Genomic DNA, 16,808 nt, shown 5'->3' with positions numbered 1-16,808 from the left:
TGTTTGGAGAGTCAGTGCTGTAGTAACGTAAACACCGAATAAGAAGCTCTGGATTCTGTGAGGCTAATTGCGTAAAAGATCTGAATCTCCAAGAGAATGTGACCGCGGTGGTCTAAATAGAACCCCTCCATATGCTCTGCAGCGAAAACCTAAATCCAGCATGGGGGAAGAACAACTTCGGTACATTACGATCAAAGAAATCATTTCGCAAAGAAAATCACAACGCACACTAATAGAGACATTACAAGGACAGTCTGTCTGTTAATTTAGAAATATTCTTTGAGCGCTTTGCGGCATAAAACGTAGCCATGTGAGCGTAATTTAAAAGCTAACTGCAACCAAACTGCTGACCTAATTGGTTTTAAATCAGTGGTATGTACTATTGAAGCACTATAGTGCCATAGTTCTGGGCTGGTAGTCGTCTCAGTGTCTTATTGACATCATTTAAATAGCACTTTCAGCGGACGGCGTGGTCACCTGCCGGTTGACCGAAGTGACGGAAATTTCAGCATGTCCCCTCGGAGATCTCCAGTATGCCCCCTGATCTCGGAGGTCGTGCCGAACAGCGGCACACTTTGCCAATGTTCCATGGTCTGCATCAGTTCCAACAAGCGGTTATGACGGGGTTCCTTTAAAGCGAAGCTTTTTTCACGAACCATTCCAGCTTTGCTGCCCGTGGCTGCTGGGTTTCTTGCAAAATAGGTCACACGCAGGACAACACTACCATGTCTATCGCCCTTAGAGGTGTCCTGGTTGCTGGCCTTGTTATTTGCAGAATTCTTAAGTGAGTAAATAAAAGATAGCCAAATATCCTGATTGCAACAAATACACATTTAAAGCATGAATCGCTTAATGAAATAGACATTTCTTTGTCTACTTTCCTAGGGTTTCGAGTTTGGCGCATCTGACTGGTCGGACTTTCGCAGAGTACAGTGCACTGTCCAATTGTATCTTCTTCGGGATCGGCCTGCTCTGGTCGGCGCGCAGACCCTGGACACAGTGTCACAGCAAAGGAAACCAAATCCGGAAACAGTCTCATGCGTGGTCACGTGGGTATTTACCGTCTTCACTGGCAGTAAGGTAATCGCTATGGTGAAAAATGCTGTGCACAATATCATGCGTTGCATGGCATTTGTTTAACCGCTTCACGGGCAAGTATATATCTACGTGTATTAGAGCTATGCCGAAAGCGGTTATTGTGGCTCGGTAGTCTGCCGCAGTGAACTAACAAGTAAGCTAAAGTAAACAAGAAGAGACTTAAGAATGACAACTCACAGCCCCGTGCATTGTCGTTCTTAGGTCCGTCTTTGTCTTTCTTAGCACCATTTCGTATCTCAGATGAAACTATGGCTTTTGTACGAGGCCGAAAATTATGGCCTCATACAGGCCACATGTTTAACAGGAGCACCGCAAAGAAGGAACACGGGTGTAGTGATGTGCACTTTCCAGGCTGCAGGTGACAGGAAAGTTCGACTCCCTCGATAACTTCCTGAAGGCCGCGGACATTCAAGAGGAGATACTTATCACTTTTCCCAATTACACGTGTGCGCTAGCTCTCTACAACAAATGTTTTCTCCAGTAACTCGCACATCGGGGCACAATGGTAACCTTCTTAGACGCTGCGCTAAAAGGTCTTGATCAGCAAACTGGGGCTCGTGGCTAAGACCAACGGCTCCTCTTTTTGCCGCTGACACAGCTAAGTGTCTAGCTCGAGCACGATGAAAGTGCGGCGACTTTCTTTTTAACAGCGCCAGCATTACATAGAACTTCCCGTTCTACAGTGCACCAATAGGCCAAGGTCACTAAATCCGCAAAGCTTCCACTTACGCAAAGCTCCTCTTTTTCATCTGTATCATACTCCACCCATACGCCATCCCCGCCAAATTTTCCACGCTCCCTCTACTCAACTTTCATCACGATATAGTGCAGGTTCCCGAGAGGTAGGTGATGAATTACGCTAACCGCAGCCAGGAGCCTTTCCCTTGCGTATTTGTATTATATTGTCCTTCTAATATTCTCTGTTCTAATAAACAATCAAACACCTCTTCTACAGAATTACACCGAACGGCAGCTGTTAGTGAGTAGACTAAAGTCCCAGCTTAGTGCGTTTCTTTTTAGCCATAGAGGAGGTGACATATTAAGGTATCGTGAACGGGCGTTTGTCACTCATGTGCCACTCTCCGCGTGTGTCAACTACTGGTATCTCAGCCAGTAGGTACTAACAAATATGTTGTTTTATTTGGTGCCGGCTGCAACTATTCCCTTTTTTTTTTTTTGCTGTAGGCCTGCGCATGTACCCTTTAACGCTTGCTTGTTGATTCATTTGAGAAGTAATTTGTGTTACTGTGAGATAATGCAGAAAATATACACGCAAAGAGATAAAGCTTTTAACGGCTTCATTGTATGCCTTGGAGCCTTACGTGTTAGGAGACGGAACACGAGATAGCAAATCTGCGCCAGCACAAGGACGAGGAATGAGAAGGCAAACGCCAGCATGCACCTGCGACGCCTGCAAGTGGAAAGACAGAAAAAGTTAAATACGGGCCATTCAGCACGGATTTCTATAACACGAACTGCCAAACGCAATGTCATAGTTAAAACTTAGCAGTTCGAAAATTAGGCAAATGTTTACAGATGGGCAAAAGGTTATGCATCTATTGAGCTGGCATGACAAATAATATACCTATAGGGAGGCATTTGCATGTGTGGACTAGGCGTGCCGTTTGCTTCTAAAACAACCTTTAGGGTGTCTTTAATTCGTCTAGTCATTCCGCAACCTGTTACCAGGTTAGTGTGTGCATAGCCGTGCTGACACCAGCGCTTATGCATCTGTCATGTGTGTCAACACTAGCTGTCATGCAGACATTGGCAAAGTAAGAATCGAAACTATGTGAAGCAGTGCAACAACAGCTTTTAATTCAGTGTTATTTAAAAATATAACTTCCAAAACTGAATGTCGCAGATATTCAGCTGCAGAATAATAGACATTTTAATAGTGGCAACAAAGCTGCCTTTAAGAAACAAATTTTGTTTATCAATAAAAAACGTGCATGGCAACGACGCGATAACGTAAAGTCAATAGCTGCATGTTACGTTCACGGTTATAATTCACAGAAGATAAAAAGGGAAAAAGAAAGAACGTGAATTTTAGGCTGTGGTATTTCAACACTTGGAAATAATGACAATATCTTCAACCTCATATGCTGGACAAGAATCAATGCGACCTTCTGCTTTTCTTGTTTCACGCCTCTAACACTTCGCCATAGTCGCCTAAACTTTCAGGGAATGCCTTCGTGACAACGCGTCATAACAGCGAACTTCGCGTACCATGGATTGGTCGCAGTCGGGCGGGGACTTGGGTAGTACGACGTCGACGGGCTGGAAAAGGTGAGTTGGAAAGTTATTCTTAAATGTTTCAGGGCACTAGTGCTCAGACGTTTTCGTTTACCGCAAGATACGGCTAACTATAACGGGAAATTTTTCTCTTAGTCAGAATTTGTCAGCTTGTCTTAGTCAAATGTTCAATCTTATGTGAATCAATCAATCAGTAACATTGAAACATCGCTCGAGGCAGTATACTGTGATAGATTATTCTAGGACATGCATAATAATCTCATGATAACTAACTGCTGATCGGATGAGCTAATTATTATATTTAAATATATACATATTCACTGTAGTGCACATGATGCAACTGGCGATTGGACGCCATGCGAAAACCGGAAACTGCGCTTCTGGGTACACCTAGTTGCCGCAACCAAAATGGCCGACATCAGGCTAAAATTGTAAATATAACGGGCCAGCTTCCAATCCTACTGCCCTTCGTTCCTCACAACATCCGAACCTCGAAAACGTATCTCTTAGCCTCAAGAGTGCTTATTAGCGGAAGGTTGGCCAGCATGGTTAGGGCCACTTAGGCGCGTGGGAAATCGATATATTTGCAGTGTGTTGGTTGGCTCATCTTTAGAATAAAGACAGAAACAGCGCGACACAGGACGAGCGAGTAAAAAGCACAGGACAGAGTGCTGGTAACGGCCTGAGTGCTCTGTCTTGTGCTCTTTAGTCGCTCGTCATGTGTCGCGCTGTTTCTGTTATTATTCTAGAGACGTCCTTACCTGCGCGTTAGACAAGGACGACAGCGAAATGACACATACACCCCCAGAAACCTGCATGGGAATGCCTGCCTATTAATACGAGCAGACATATGATTTTGGCAAATTCTCATCGACGATAAAACGCACTCTCGTTTCACCTGCTATTTTGCTCAGAATAGCTCTTGGACAGTAGAGTAAGAACTGAAACGGCAATACAAAAGGCTTTTTATCGCACATTTTGTCAATGCTTATGTCGAAAGTGAAGTCAGATTCAGAATTCATTTTCAGAGGCGCAGAAATACGCACCATGCTGCTTTCAAGCACACTTTCACAAGGGTAGAGTATGCGATATGCATGGCTGCGCAAGTTATTGCACAAGCTCCTCCCGAAAGTGGTCTGCACGACGCACCAGGGGAAGGGCTGGGCTTCTCCGCCAAATGTCGATCAAGCACCCATTGCCAAGCGGAAATAAAGCTCGTCCTTATTCCGGCACCCTGGCGCATGCTACACTTAGAAATGGCAGCAGCCAGGAAAATTCGCTACTGTGAAAATGACTTGCCTCAGCTAAAGCAAATACTTACAATGTAATTAGCGAAGCTGGTTAATAACCCACCCGTTTGGTTACCCATGAGAGTGGTGCTTGCCCCTTCGTTTCTATCTATCTATCTATCTATCTATCTATCTATCTATCTATCTATCTATCTATCTATCTATCTATCTATCTATCTATCTATCTATCTATCTATCTATCTATCTATCTATCTATCTATCTATCTATCTGTCTGTCTATCTATCTATCTATCTATCTATCTATCTATCTATCTATCTATCTATCTATCTATCTATCTATCTATCTATCTATCTATCTATCTATCTATCTATCTATCTCTGTGTGCACAATCGACGCGCCACATGCCATTTTAAAAATTGTGTTGAAATTTAAAAATAAGACACTGATATTGATACTGCATATGTTAAGGTATTTGCTTCCCTTACACAGTGCCTTTTCGAACGCCTGTAAAGTACTTGTAAATAAAAATATAAAGAATATACACTTGTCAAACTCTGGAAAGCACACGAGACAGGAAGTTGAGAAACGTGTTCAGAGCAGACTGCTGCTTGCGGTCAGCGTACAGCTGAGCTTGGTGTGCCTTTACGTTACTTGCGGTTAAAGGAGGATTCGCCCTCAGCGGCTCTAGGGAAAACATAATTAATTGTTGTTATATCTGTGGAGCGCTCTCTGAAGGGAGGGTGAAAATACATAAAGGAGACGTCTGAAAGCCGGTGCTATAAAGAATTCCTTATTAAGTGTCTCCCGCACTTGAAATTGTTCAAGGTCTTAATACATCGTTTAAGCTTCAAGTAACCCATCAAAAGAACTTTCAATTTGTGTGTACATTCACAGTGTGGAACAATTTGTACTTTCAATGGAATTCCCGCTTTCGTTTATTGCCCATGCTCGCTTTGCTTGCATGATAGCACACGATTCTCTCCGTGCGTACTTTGGGTTCTTTATCAAATCATTAAGCTCCACGCCGGACACAAGCCTTGAAAAAGTTTTCTTTAACATGCAGAATTTGTCTCCGCATTGGGCATCAATTACAATTTTAGATTGAAATTAAAGCTTAGCCTCATATATCGAGGTTTGCTAAATACAATATCATGCAAGAAAAAATATGTTCAGGTCTTCAATGCTTACACTGCCCCTGAAAGAGGAAAAAGACCACCACAAGGGGCATAAATGTCAGTTGCATGAATATTGTTTTAACGATTATTGCATGGCTGTCTCATACATGTTCAGTGGTAGATAAAAGTGCTCACTAGAAAAAGAAAGCTCCGTCTTTTTCAAGAGAAGGTGAGCATAAATGTTCAACATGAGAAACTAGGCCACATAGCAACCATAAATTTGAAAATAATGAAAAGCCATATTCAATAGTATCTAACCACGTGAACAACTGTATTTCACGTAGCCATTATGGCATGACGATAATGATGGCATGGCGAATATTCAGCCAGAAATTAGCAGCTAGCATGTTAGAGCAGCTGAATTATTTTTGATGTAGCAGTTTTTGTTAAGCGGATTGATGATAATGATATCACGTCTGACCTTGGAGGCCAGAGCACAACAAAAGCAAATATCTTTATTACTTTGTTGTTGTTTGTTGGCGTTTGACGTTGACAGTGAGCCGCCTGGTTCAGTGTAGGCCTATAGCCCCCTCGGCTCAAATCTCTGAGTCCGAAAAAATGCATATACCTTGTTCTCTCTTACATGCATGCAAACGCTCGGCTGACCTAATGGTGAGCTTTCGCTCTGTCAAAAAAATAAAAATAACCAAAAGCTTGCTGCGCCTTTGCACTATAAGTATATATATATATATATATATATATATATATATATATATATATATATATATATATATATATATATGAGTGTCTATGCGGCTATAGTGCAACTGGTGCAAAATCGTTATGAGTGTGGCATGCATAAACACACGAAAAGCTCCTGAACAGGACAAACTTCCTGCTTACCGTCAGTTTGCGTTGGTGGCACTATTGACGTCGACGACGAGGCTGCAAAGTGCGAATGAGAAAACAAAGTACCACAGTACGCGTGTTTTTTACTTCAGCGTTAAATTTCAGCAAATTACGAGCTTCGCGGCGAACCTGGTATGGTTAGTTCCAAAACGCTTTTCCTTAAGAAAGGAGCAGCTGGTGGTGACGGTGGCCGCCGTTAACATGCTAGGGAATAGCCAGAAATGTCACTTGCGTAGGTTGTTGATCGTTAATAAAAACCCAATTTTTTCGTTAGGACCGCAACAACCGTACACTAAAGCATTTTCAGCTTGCCCATAGGAGCAGCGACGCGACCGTATAAGTGCGTATATAGGAAGGCGCAGCCAGGTAGCAACGTTGTTAGAAGAGCTGGAGCGTACATACAGAAGCATGCCTGCGGTATAGTGGACAATATAGAGGTACTATGATGGAATATTGTGAAGTGTTTGAAATGACGTGGGTATAGCGAATCATGAACTGCACCATTTGCATAGTTATGAGTAGTTTTCAGGCAGTGGTAAACCAGACCCCGAGGTCATCTGAAAGGTGAGAGGACTCTTAAAGCTATCACTGTCTTTCATGCATGAGCCACTCGGATATTCCCAGTCTCTGCGAAGTTATTTGCGTATTCGAAAACTATTTCATTGCTGCAGGCGGCAATGCGTTCTTTGGTGAGCTGAGTATGCTGACACACAGCTAGCACCGTCATGACTGCAAGCTACTGAGGCACTTTTTTTCCGACGGCAATCAACGATAGTTTTTTCCTAGCACTCTTACACATAGCGACTGTCGCGAAGGCGCACAGACGAATTTCAATTCTATGTAGTCTAGCTGGGTTCATCCGACTCACATGATCCCCTCGCCAAGCTAGTGAGTGTCGTTCGGCTGTGGGTAGCTTCTGAAGCTGCGGCAGCTTCACTCGCGGTGCTGGCCGAAGCCTTCCCGGTGCTCGTACGATTCGTGCCAGATGTAATGGTCCTCTCGGACTTTGCTGTTCTCAAGGAACCAGCGATTAACACAAGAACTGCGCTTACAAGTCCAGAATTTAGAGCAATAGTGAGCTGCGTGCGCCATGAGAGGGTGTTGCGACTTTCTCCATGCCATGACTTCGTGCAGATACGTGCATACACTTTTGCCGACCATGCACATGCTGGTTCTGATAGGCGTGCGGGATTTTCTTGGATGGTCCTAGAAGAATACCTAATCCACCGATTCTGGCGGCTGTGAGTCGATGTCGCTGGATTATAAATGGCAAGAAAGTAAGTTACGGCGCAGTCACCCGCTCATGAGCAAAGCCATATTTCCATATCAAGAACCGTGATTATCGTCACAGTATCTATAAACCATTGAATTAAATATCATCCTCGTTTTTAAACATCAACTTTGTCGATAGCGCAACCTATTTGTAAGGTTCATATATCAGTGGTTTACTATCAAGTGCCTACGAAACTTGGGCGAAAAACTTCTTTCTTGGAGGAGAGATAAGTCTGAAAACGGAAGCAGCTAACAAATATGGCCCGCATATGAGATAAAGAAAAGAGTAGAATGCTCAAGCACAAATCCTCTTAATGCTACGAGCACTCAAACCATGCAACCACCTGCCGTGGTTGCTTAGTGGCCATGGTGTTGGGCTGCTGAGCACGAGGTTGCGTGGTCGAATCCAGGTTACGGCGGCCACACTTTCATGGGGGCGAAATGCGAAAACACCCCTGTACTTACGTTCACGTTAAAGAACCCCAGATGGTCCCAAATTTCCGGAGACCCTCCCTACAGCGCGCCTGATAATGAGATCGTGGTTCTGGCTCGTGAATCGCCATAATGTAGTTTTTTTAAACAAGTCTACTGTATATTATACACGCGATTGCTTCTGCGGACTAAAGAGGCCAACAGTAGCATTGTCGTAGGACGTATTGCGCTTCATCGAACACTGACGTACACGGTAAAAAAGCTTGTGTTGCAAAAATAACCTAAAGCGATATACTCTTTCCCATGTAGCGCATACCAGATAAAAAAAAGTTTAGGACTCCGATTTCCCGAGAGGAAAAGGCGTTTTATAGAAACCGCGAAGTATTCGTCGAGACCACCAGACCTTCAGATAAATGTCCAATACTTTTTCTAATATCTGGCGAATAAGGTCTACCAAGAAAGTAAAATATAGCTCCTTAAAACGACGGAAATATACTAAGGACGGAATTTCGGAAAAGCCGAAGGCTTTTTCAGGTTGATAATTTTAAAGCATTTTTAATACTGCGCAAACAGACTTTTTATGCCGGTTTAGGAGAGGATTCTTGTAACCGAACCATGGCTTTCATATTTAAATGTTATGCGGATCCTACGCACTCTTGGAATCGATGTAAGCGAAGCCTTTTGTGCTTTTGCCTTGATTGACGATAATTTGCAGTGCCGTGTGGGGCGAACGTTTAAGGTCATCGACGTTTAGTGTAATACTAGACTGGCGAGTTGATGCTAAACTGTACTTGCGTGTTGTGTTTCCCAGTTGTGTTTCTCTAACCAGTACACGGAATACACAGCGAGACGCATTTGCTTGAGGCGTTGTTGTGCGTCTATGTGCATAGCGCGTGAGAAACGTGGCCCTGTCATTGCCTCAAACCGAGCATCGAATGGCAGCATAAGTGTTATTCTTTGCTTAAAATAACGGAGCTGTACGTTCCAAGCCTACAATCTGACTATGAGGCACATAGCAGTGGGGGACTCAAGATTAAATTTAACCACCTGGGATTATTTAATGGGCACCTATATCTGAGTACATTAGCGTTTTTCGATTTAAGCGCCATCGAAATGCGGCTGCGGCAGTCCGGACCAAACCTGCATTCTCATGCCACTTTAGCCACAAAGCTACCGTGACGGGTACAGAAGCGTTGATTTGATGGGCGAGCGCTTCCGTAGTGTCCTCGAAACGCTGCTGTGCTTTAATGTTGCTTTACGCCCACACGATTTACGTCAGTTGTCGGACTGACAAATTTGCATGGTATTAGTTATATGCCGGTGCACTCGTTTCGTGACTGCGTCGGTTTTACACTCTCTCTGCCTCCTCTTGCTACCTCCTCTCTGCAATTACATCTACCTCCATTTCTTACCAGTACACGTTAATACAAAGGTAAGCGCTGCAGTTTCTGCAATTAGTTTGCCGCGGATGACGAATAATTACATCAGTTAAGAGGGTATTGCGGCAATGCGATGGAAACGTCCAAACGAGTTTCTCCTGTCTATTTTCCTCTCTGACGCGCTCCGGCCATGTATATACGCGCTCTGAACCACCTCCCGATGCAGCGTGCAAGACAGCGCAAGCAGCCCAGCACCAGCCGCTGTTTAAAAGTAGGAGGAAGTGGCAAAGAACGTTTTGCCTTAAAAATTAACATTTTGTGCATTGCCCACTCAACAGCTTAGGTTCTCTAGCCCAATAGTAAAATTTAAGGCTGCTATCTGCTGCAAATATCATGCACTCTTCATGCATCCTCATTCATTCCACCCAGCTAAAATAGCTGAAAAGCAACCAAATGAAGGGCTCTTTACTCATGCCAGCGTCGGAACGTCAGCACTTGGTCCGGGTACGCCACTGGGAGACCAGGTGAGGAAGTCGGCCGCTGCGTTGACGAGTCAAGACCGTGGAGAGGACTCAGCGTGCGGCCAAACGAGGCGGCTCACATCTTCTTCTACTTCTTCTCTTTGTTCAGGCTTCTATTTGCGCACGCGGCACATGACACACCGCGTGCCGTGGCTGCCCTCCGCGTTAGACATCGATGTCATTGTGGCGATCTAATGAGTTTCAACTTGCGAATAAATCGAGTAAGAAGGAGAGCAGCTGACTTTAGTTATTCCTCCGGGGCCGAACCCATTTGCTACATCAACAGTCTCCTCCCCTAGTTGGTGTGCAAGCCTCCCCCCTCTTCGTTTAAAGGTCACATTGCTTTGTCCTCTGCAAACTACACGAGGTGTATGCAGAGAAGACGGCTGCGACAAAGGTTGAAGTACAATAACGACAAAGCCACGACAACGAAACAACGGCAAATACTACGGTGACTCTAAGGCGATGACGATGACTATGGCCGCGGTCGTTGCGAGATAGTACAGTATTAGAGGAGTTTGTGCGAGATGAACGCTGAGCAAAAAACACCGTGCATGCCACTCTGCGAACGACTGTTGTATCGGCCATGAGCAATGCGGCGTGAGCGTTTCACGTCCCCAAACAGTGTCTCCGCTCCGTGACAGCATGGTTATACACAGGGTGTTATTCTTAAACCATAGCGATTTTGTTTTCATAGAGAAGCTACAAGCGTAGCGAACGTGCCGTTCTTTGCGGATACGTTATTTAGTGAGGCGGAATTCCTTGCCGCTAATAACGTGAGCATCAGACCTTTAATTATTAAAAAAAAGATGTTAATTAACTTGTTTTTTTTGTTAGCTCCTTGGAGGCAGTCGTTTATAGGGCCGATTTCGAGGCAGTCACATATTATGGAACTCCTATTTTTCTTTAAACCCTAAATGTCGCGCTACGTTTGAGATATCTATCATCGTATTTCGACGCTGAAACCCAGGACAATGCTATTTACCCTATGGTTGATATAAGGAAAAAAGAAACTATTCATACGCCATTACATGGGCGGTGGTCCAGTGTACTGTTGAACATAACAAAGAGAGTGCGAATTTCGCACGCTCATTTCTTTTTATGATTCAACTTAAGACATCATTTCATCACCTTCTGTACTTATACCAACTGAAACAATAGAATTTTATTAATATGCTTGTTTACCTACGACACGGTGTCGTTATAATGGTCAGCCTTGTACGCCAACAACGTTGCAACAGTGTGGTTACACGTTGGCTACATGACAGCGTGTTTCCACTGTCACTATAACCACGCCTCACTGAGAGCGATAGTTCAAGTTGCTTCTCTGCAGCTTGCCTTTCGTCTCCTGCCTCCTTGAGGCACTGCGCGCTGAACTTTAAAATTGAGGGCTATGCATTATCATTAAAATTCGTGTTTTAAGTGCAACTGCTAATGTTGCTGTTTTATCAGGTTGGAGAGGAGGAGCAGAGCGGCCTCACTGTGCGTAATAATTTTTTAGGAAACGGCCGTACAACAATGGAAAAATAAAAAGAACAATTAATTTTGCAAGACGTGCTTGTTGTTGAGCTAGTTGGGTCATAACTTAAATACAAAGGTTACGCCGTTAAGCAGACGAGGATGAAGCGGGACACGAACGACACATACGGGCGCCCCTGTATGTCGTTTGTGTCTTACTTCGTCCTCATCTACTTAGTGCCGTAACCTTTGTTTTTAAGTAATGAGTTTTGGTTTGTTCGAGTGCAAAACTTGACGATTGCTCTCACCTAAGCATAGTAACGCAACCGCGTGGACTTAAGAGGAAGCACTAGCTCGGGCCCAACCCCGATGTCGCCGTTTCAAATGCATGCAAAACGGAGAAACGCTTTTCTGAGATAACCACTGGGTCGAGTTTAATGAAATTTACTGCATTTGAGTGAGAGTATCACATTATAATCACTGTTCGAAGCGGAATACTTCTTTATAGTCTGAAAGTATTAAAAGGTATTTTCAAGAAGTTGAAAAAAAGCAGGAGGTTTACAAATTCGTAGCTCTGCACCTAGAAGAGATGTCCCAGTTCTGTAAACTGTATCCTTACAGCATCCAAAGAGGACAAATTTGATGCGTCAATTTCTGTTATATGTGAGTTGTTACAGTGTTTACAAGGATTTTCCGAAAGTTCTACTTACAAATAGTGGTTCATATGATAGCTTTGACCCGCCGTGGTTGATCAGTGGCTATGGTGTTAGGCTGCTGAGCACGTGGTAGCGGGATCGAATCCCGGCCATGGCGGCCGCATATCGATGGGGGTGAGATGCGAAAACACCCGTGTACTTAGATTTGGGTGCACGTTAAAGAACCCCAGGTAGTCAAAACTTCCGAAGTCCTCCACTACGGCGTGCCTCATAATCAGAAAGTGGTTTTGGCACGTAAAACCGCATAATTTAATTTTATGATAGCTATGCATGATATATAAATTTTGTCCGCCTTAGGTGTACTATTATGTGCAATTGACGGAATGGATATATCATTTTTTCATTCTGAGCTCCTGAGTTGTAAACTTAATAGTTTCATTTGCTCAATATTTGAAAATTTCAGTTGCTATAAGCTCTATTAAAATATTTTCGATCTATATATATAGAAAATTCGGAACCAATAGCCACTATATTTTAACTTTTCCTATAAAGTTCAGCAAACCTCATGAAATTTGGTGCAGCTGTTGCCGAGAAAAGCGCTTTCTTATTTCCAATTTATTTAGAGAGGACAGCCTGAGCTTAAGCTTCCTCTTAATAGGCTGACAAAACAAAATGCATATTCTGTAAATTTCCAACAACGAGGTTTCAAATATCCTGGACCGACTGGAATAGAAATGGACCCACTATGGAATATGCCAGAGTGGATCCGATAGGTGGTTATAGGCTAGACACATTCTGTCCAGGTGGTGCCAACCACGTTAGGAAATTATAGCTGAGAACCTTTAGTAACAGTCACTAACTTGTTTAGTCGGTAATGTAATTAACTATGCCATTGCCAAGGCAGTTATACCAAGGTAGTGAATGCTGTTAAAACTAGGTAGAGAGAGAAAGAAAAGTTTACTTACAGAAAGGCGCATAGTCTGACCTGAGCTGTAGCTTGCTCTGGCCTGCTAGAGAACACTGCAGGTAAAATGTCTGATGAATAGGCTAGGTAGCGCTAGAGAAGAAATGGCTATTAGCTACAAGAGAGTAAGCCCTGGTACCCCATGCAGAAGGGCCAAACTTCGAGTCTTTTCTTCGGCGGCTCTAAAAGTATGATGATGGCTAGAGGACGTGAGAGGAGAGAGAGAGAAACATACTTCTGCCGGATTTTGTGTGACTGCAGATAAGATATTTGATGCGGGACTAAGCTCTAAGAGCAAATAGCTAATTTAGTCTCTTTCTCTCGCGCCATGTGATCGGAAATAGAAGTGTGAAATACTTTATCAGAAAGGGGATGGAAATTAAAAAAAGTGATAAGAAAAATGGGTGTGTGGCATTAGCATGTACCACGACGTAAATATGATGTTTTGTGATCGGCAAAGGAAAGAGGCACTCTGTAGAGCTTGTCAAGGAAGTCAGTATTCTTGAAATTGGGAGTGGCGGGAAATACGAGATTAAAGGCAGAGAGGTCAAGCAGAATGATTGTCCTTTTGAAGCTGTTCAGTGTTGGATGGGGACATACTAAGATAAAAGAGAGCATATGAGGACAATCTTTCCACACAAGTACGACGAGGGCTACTGACAAAGTGTACAGTTTTTCATTCAGTCGCCATTCTTTAAGAAAGCATGAGTCTACAGTGATTGACATTGAAGACTGACAAGTTCTTGGCATGCTTGCCAAGGCATGCTTTATCGATAACCCCCATCAACGCACGGAATAACTGTTTCAAATATTCTTTTTTTCCTAGGACAATAAAAGACTGGAATGATCTTAATTCTCATATTGTTACCCAGAATTCCTTACCAATGTTTGAAAAATGCTTGCAAATGTTATGAATTCGTGTGCGTTATCTGTTGTATGTTTATTTTCTTGTATGTATTCTTCATTAATGTCCTAAAATGCCTGCATATGTGATGGATTTGTATGTGTTTACATGCTTGTACATATCTATGTATACCCACCCTGCTATGATCTGATTTCAGATCGCAGTATCTATAAATAAAATAAAATAAATTCTTAGGCGCATTAGTACACCGTAGCATTAGTATACCATGTAGTTTGCTGTATAGACTGCGCTGCCTGCTGACACGGCCCACATTTTTGGACTGCCCCATATGGGAGCATATTTTTCGTCGAGTGACACCATAATTTCAGTTCTGGTTAAAGGCACGCTCAGATTGAAGGAGGTCTTCGGGGTTTCATAATGACCTTATTTCTCTCATTATGCATTATTGCTGCTCCGTATATAGATCTGCGCTAACGTGTTGTGCGTTTTTTATTGCGTTAGCGATAACATAGACTCTCCAGGGGGCATTTCTGCCGTCGGCATCGCCATCGGCGTCGGCGTGGGCGTCAGCATCGTCGTGAGGTTCCGTATGAAGTCCAAAGGCGATAGCACACTTGCCGCGCGCCCTACGCTGTATGACCGAGTGAAAGCGTGCAAGGGGAGCCTACGACCGCGGCTCAATGTCCCCCGCGGAAAAGGGATGAATTCGAAGAGGACGCGCGCCGTCTTCGGTCGCGCGCGAGGTACCCATCGTTGCGAGGAACTGGGGGAGAGGGGGGAGGGGGCTTTTGCTACAAAAGCTTTCTGCTACAGAAGCTGAAAGCAGAAGCACTGGCTAGCAGTGCCAATGCGAAAACGCACTCGAAGGAAAGGGAGCGTGTTAAGTCCGAGGTAGTCCCTTGTATGTGCACCTTGTGAGCCATAACCTCAAGCAAAGGGTTATCAGATATGACATTCCGGTTGTCTTTTCGGCTGCCAACAAGCTGGCTCAACTGTTCCCCAAGATCACACACGATAGACAGCGGGCGTGCCAGAAGCAGCACGCCAAACCTTTCAGGGACTGTGCTGAAGGGGTGGTCTATGAGAGACCCCTGGATTACGACAGGTCCTACGTTGGGCAAACGGGAGGTTGTATTAATGAAAGGCTCAGGGAACATGCTAATATTATTTTTAAGTGCGACAATGCGCATCTTCCTGCGCATTGTAAAACCTGTCGTTGTACCCCATGCTTTGAGCAAGCATTGATTCTTGGGAAAAGTAAGGACCAAACTGCCAGGGAGTTGTGGGAAGCGTTATATATTAAAAAGAAAGGGTCTGATTGTCTCAGCGATACATGAATCATACTATATTCTGCAGTAATGTGCTCTCTTCAAAATATGTTATGATGATCATGTTCTTCCATGTCACACCTTGTCTCTCTGCGCAGTCGCAAAATTGTCCTTTCTTTCTTGTTTCGGTATGTTTCTGAGGCTATCAGTAAACAGTTGGTAGTTTGGCGCTTCACTGTCTTCGTTTTTCTTGTTCCTTTTCACGAAATGTATTTCGCGCCACAATCGAGTGTACCTAGGAAATCTTAAGTTTGTATTTTCGGCAACACGCAAACTGCTTAGTCCTTGCCCGAAACGTAACTCTGGCACGCGGACACAGCAGTAGTGCCCGACTTTGCACAGGAATCAGTTTGTTGAACGTGCGCACGAACTGGTTGACTCGATACCCTCTTTGACGCGGACGAAACGATACACCAGCCAGATAGGCATATATATCAAGGATAGATAAAGAGCATACAACAACAATGTGGCCAAGCTCACCATCTCTGCAAATCTTTCCTCATGTTCTAGACAGCGTAAATGTTACTTTGCGTTTTCTTAGTGAAACATGCTATTCAAATGCCCAAAATAAAACGACGAGAGAGGTAGCAGAAGCATTCGAGACTGAATCATCAAATGATAATTGCGTAACCAGTCCTTCCCCTAACCTCACAGAAAAAGAAATTCAGTTTATTGCCGTGACTCTATGAAACAGTGATATTTGTGTGTGTTTGGTGAAAATTCCACGAGTACTTTTCCTTGTTCTGTTGTTTTGGCCGTCCCTCATGCCTATATTTATTCTTTATCTTTGTGTAAAAGGCAACGCGTTTCAATAATATTATAGAGCTGATAGTCAGTGCCTTGCCTTGCTGCTTCTTATCGTGTCTTTTATGGTAGCGCTGTTTTTTTCTAAGGTTGAAAGATGCCTTTCTATTAAAGGTTACTCTTGTAGATTCGTTAAGTACTATTCAAAGAAAAATTCTATGCCACGGAGACGATACTTAATTTTTCGAAAGGAATATTGTGTTCTAGGCCGTATAAAGTCTTCGAAAAGTCTGAAAACGCACAAATTCATATTAATATCGTTTCCAAGGTGCTCCGCCAACATTGTTTGTCTTAATATTGCAGTTTGGGTCCATTTCTCTGCGAGAGAGCTATGTTTCTCAGTTTCTATTTAATAAGAAGCATATACTGTACTTAAAATAACTAAAGAAAAATTTGAATACTTTCGACGCTATAACTCTGTTGAAGCTTTTCATGCACATTCATAACAATGTGGTGCTGAGCCTTAGTCATGCATAATTACTGCACAAAAATTACGCAAA

At 43.4% G+C, this 16,808-nt stretch overlaps 1 protein-coding gene across 2 annotated transcripts in view; it reads right to left on the bottom strand.

Annotated features, from left to right (window-relative positions):
* The window catches only part of LOC139056087 (uncharacterized), a 29,983-nt gene extending 19,669 nt beyond the window's left edge, over positions 1-10,314 (bottom strand). For both annotated transcript variants that reach the window (XM_070533945.1, XM_070533946.1), the window contains exons 1-4: positions 10,182-10,314; positions 6,624-6,665; positions 3,328-3,378; positions 2,421-2,509 (exon numbers count right to left, since the gene is read on the bottom strand). In XM_070533945.1, the coding sequence (XP_070390046.1) occupies positions 2,421-2,496 (76 nt within the window). In that variant the 5' untranslated portion in view covers positions 2,497-2,509; positions 3,328-3,378; positions 6,624-6,665; positions 10,182-10,314. The remainder of the gene's footprint in view (positions 1-2,420; positions 2,510-3,327; positions 3,379-6,623; positions 6,666-10,181) is intronic.
* Positions 10,315-16,808: the final 6,494 nt, after the last annotated feature.

Source organism: Dermacentor albipictus, chromosome 2 (assembly GCF_038994185.2).
Source record: "Dermacentor albipictus isolate Rhodes 1998 colony chromosome 2, USDA_Dalb.pri_finalv2, whole genome shotgun sequence".
Classification (NCBI taxonomy): Eukaryota; Metazoa; Arthropoda; class Arachnida; order Ixodida; family Ixodidae; genus Dermacentor; species Dermacentor albipictus.
This window is presented reverse-complemented; position numbering and strand designations above follow the sequence as displayed.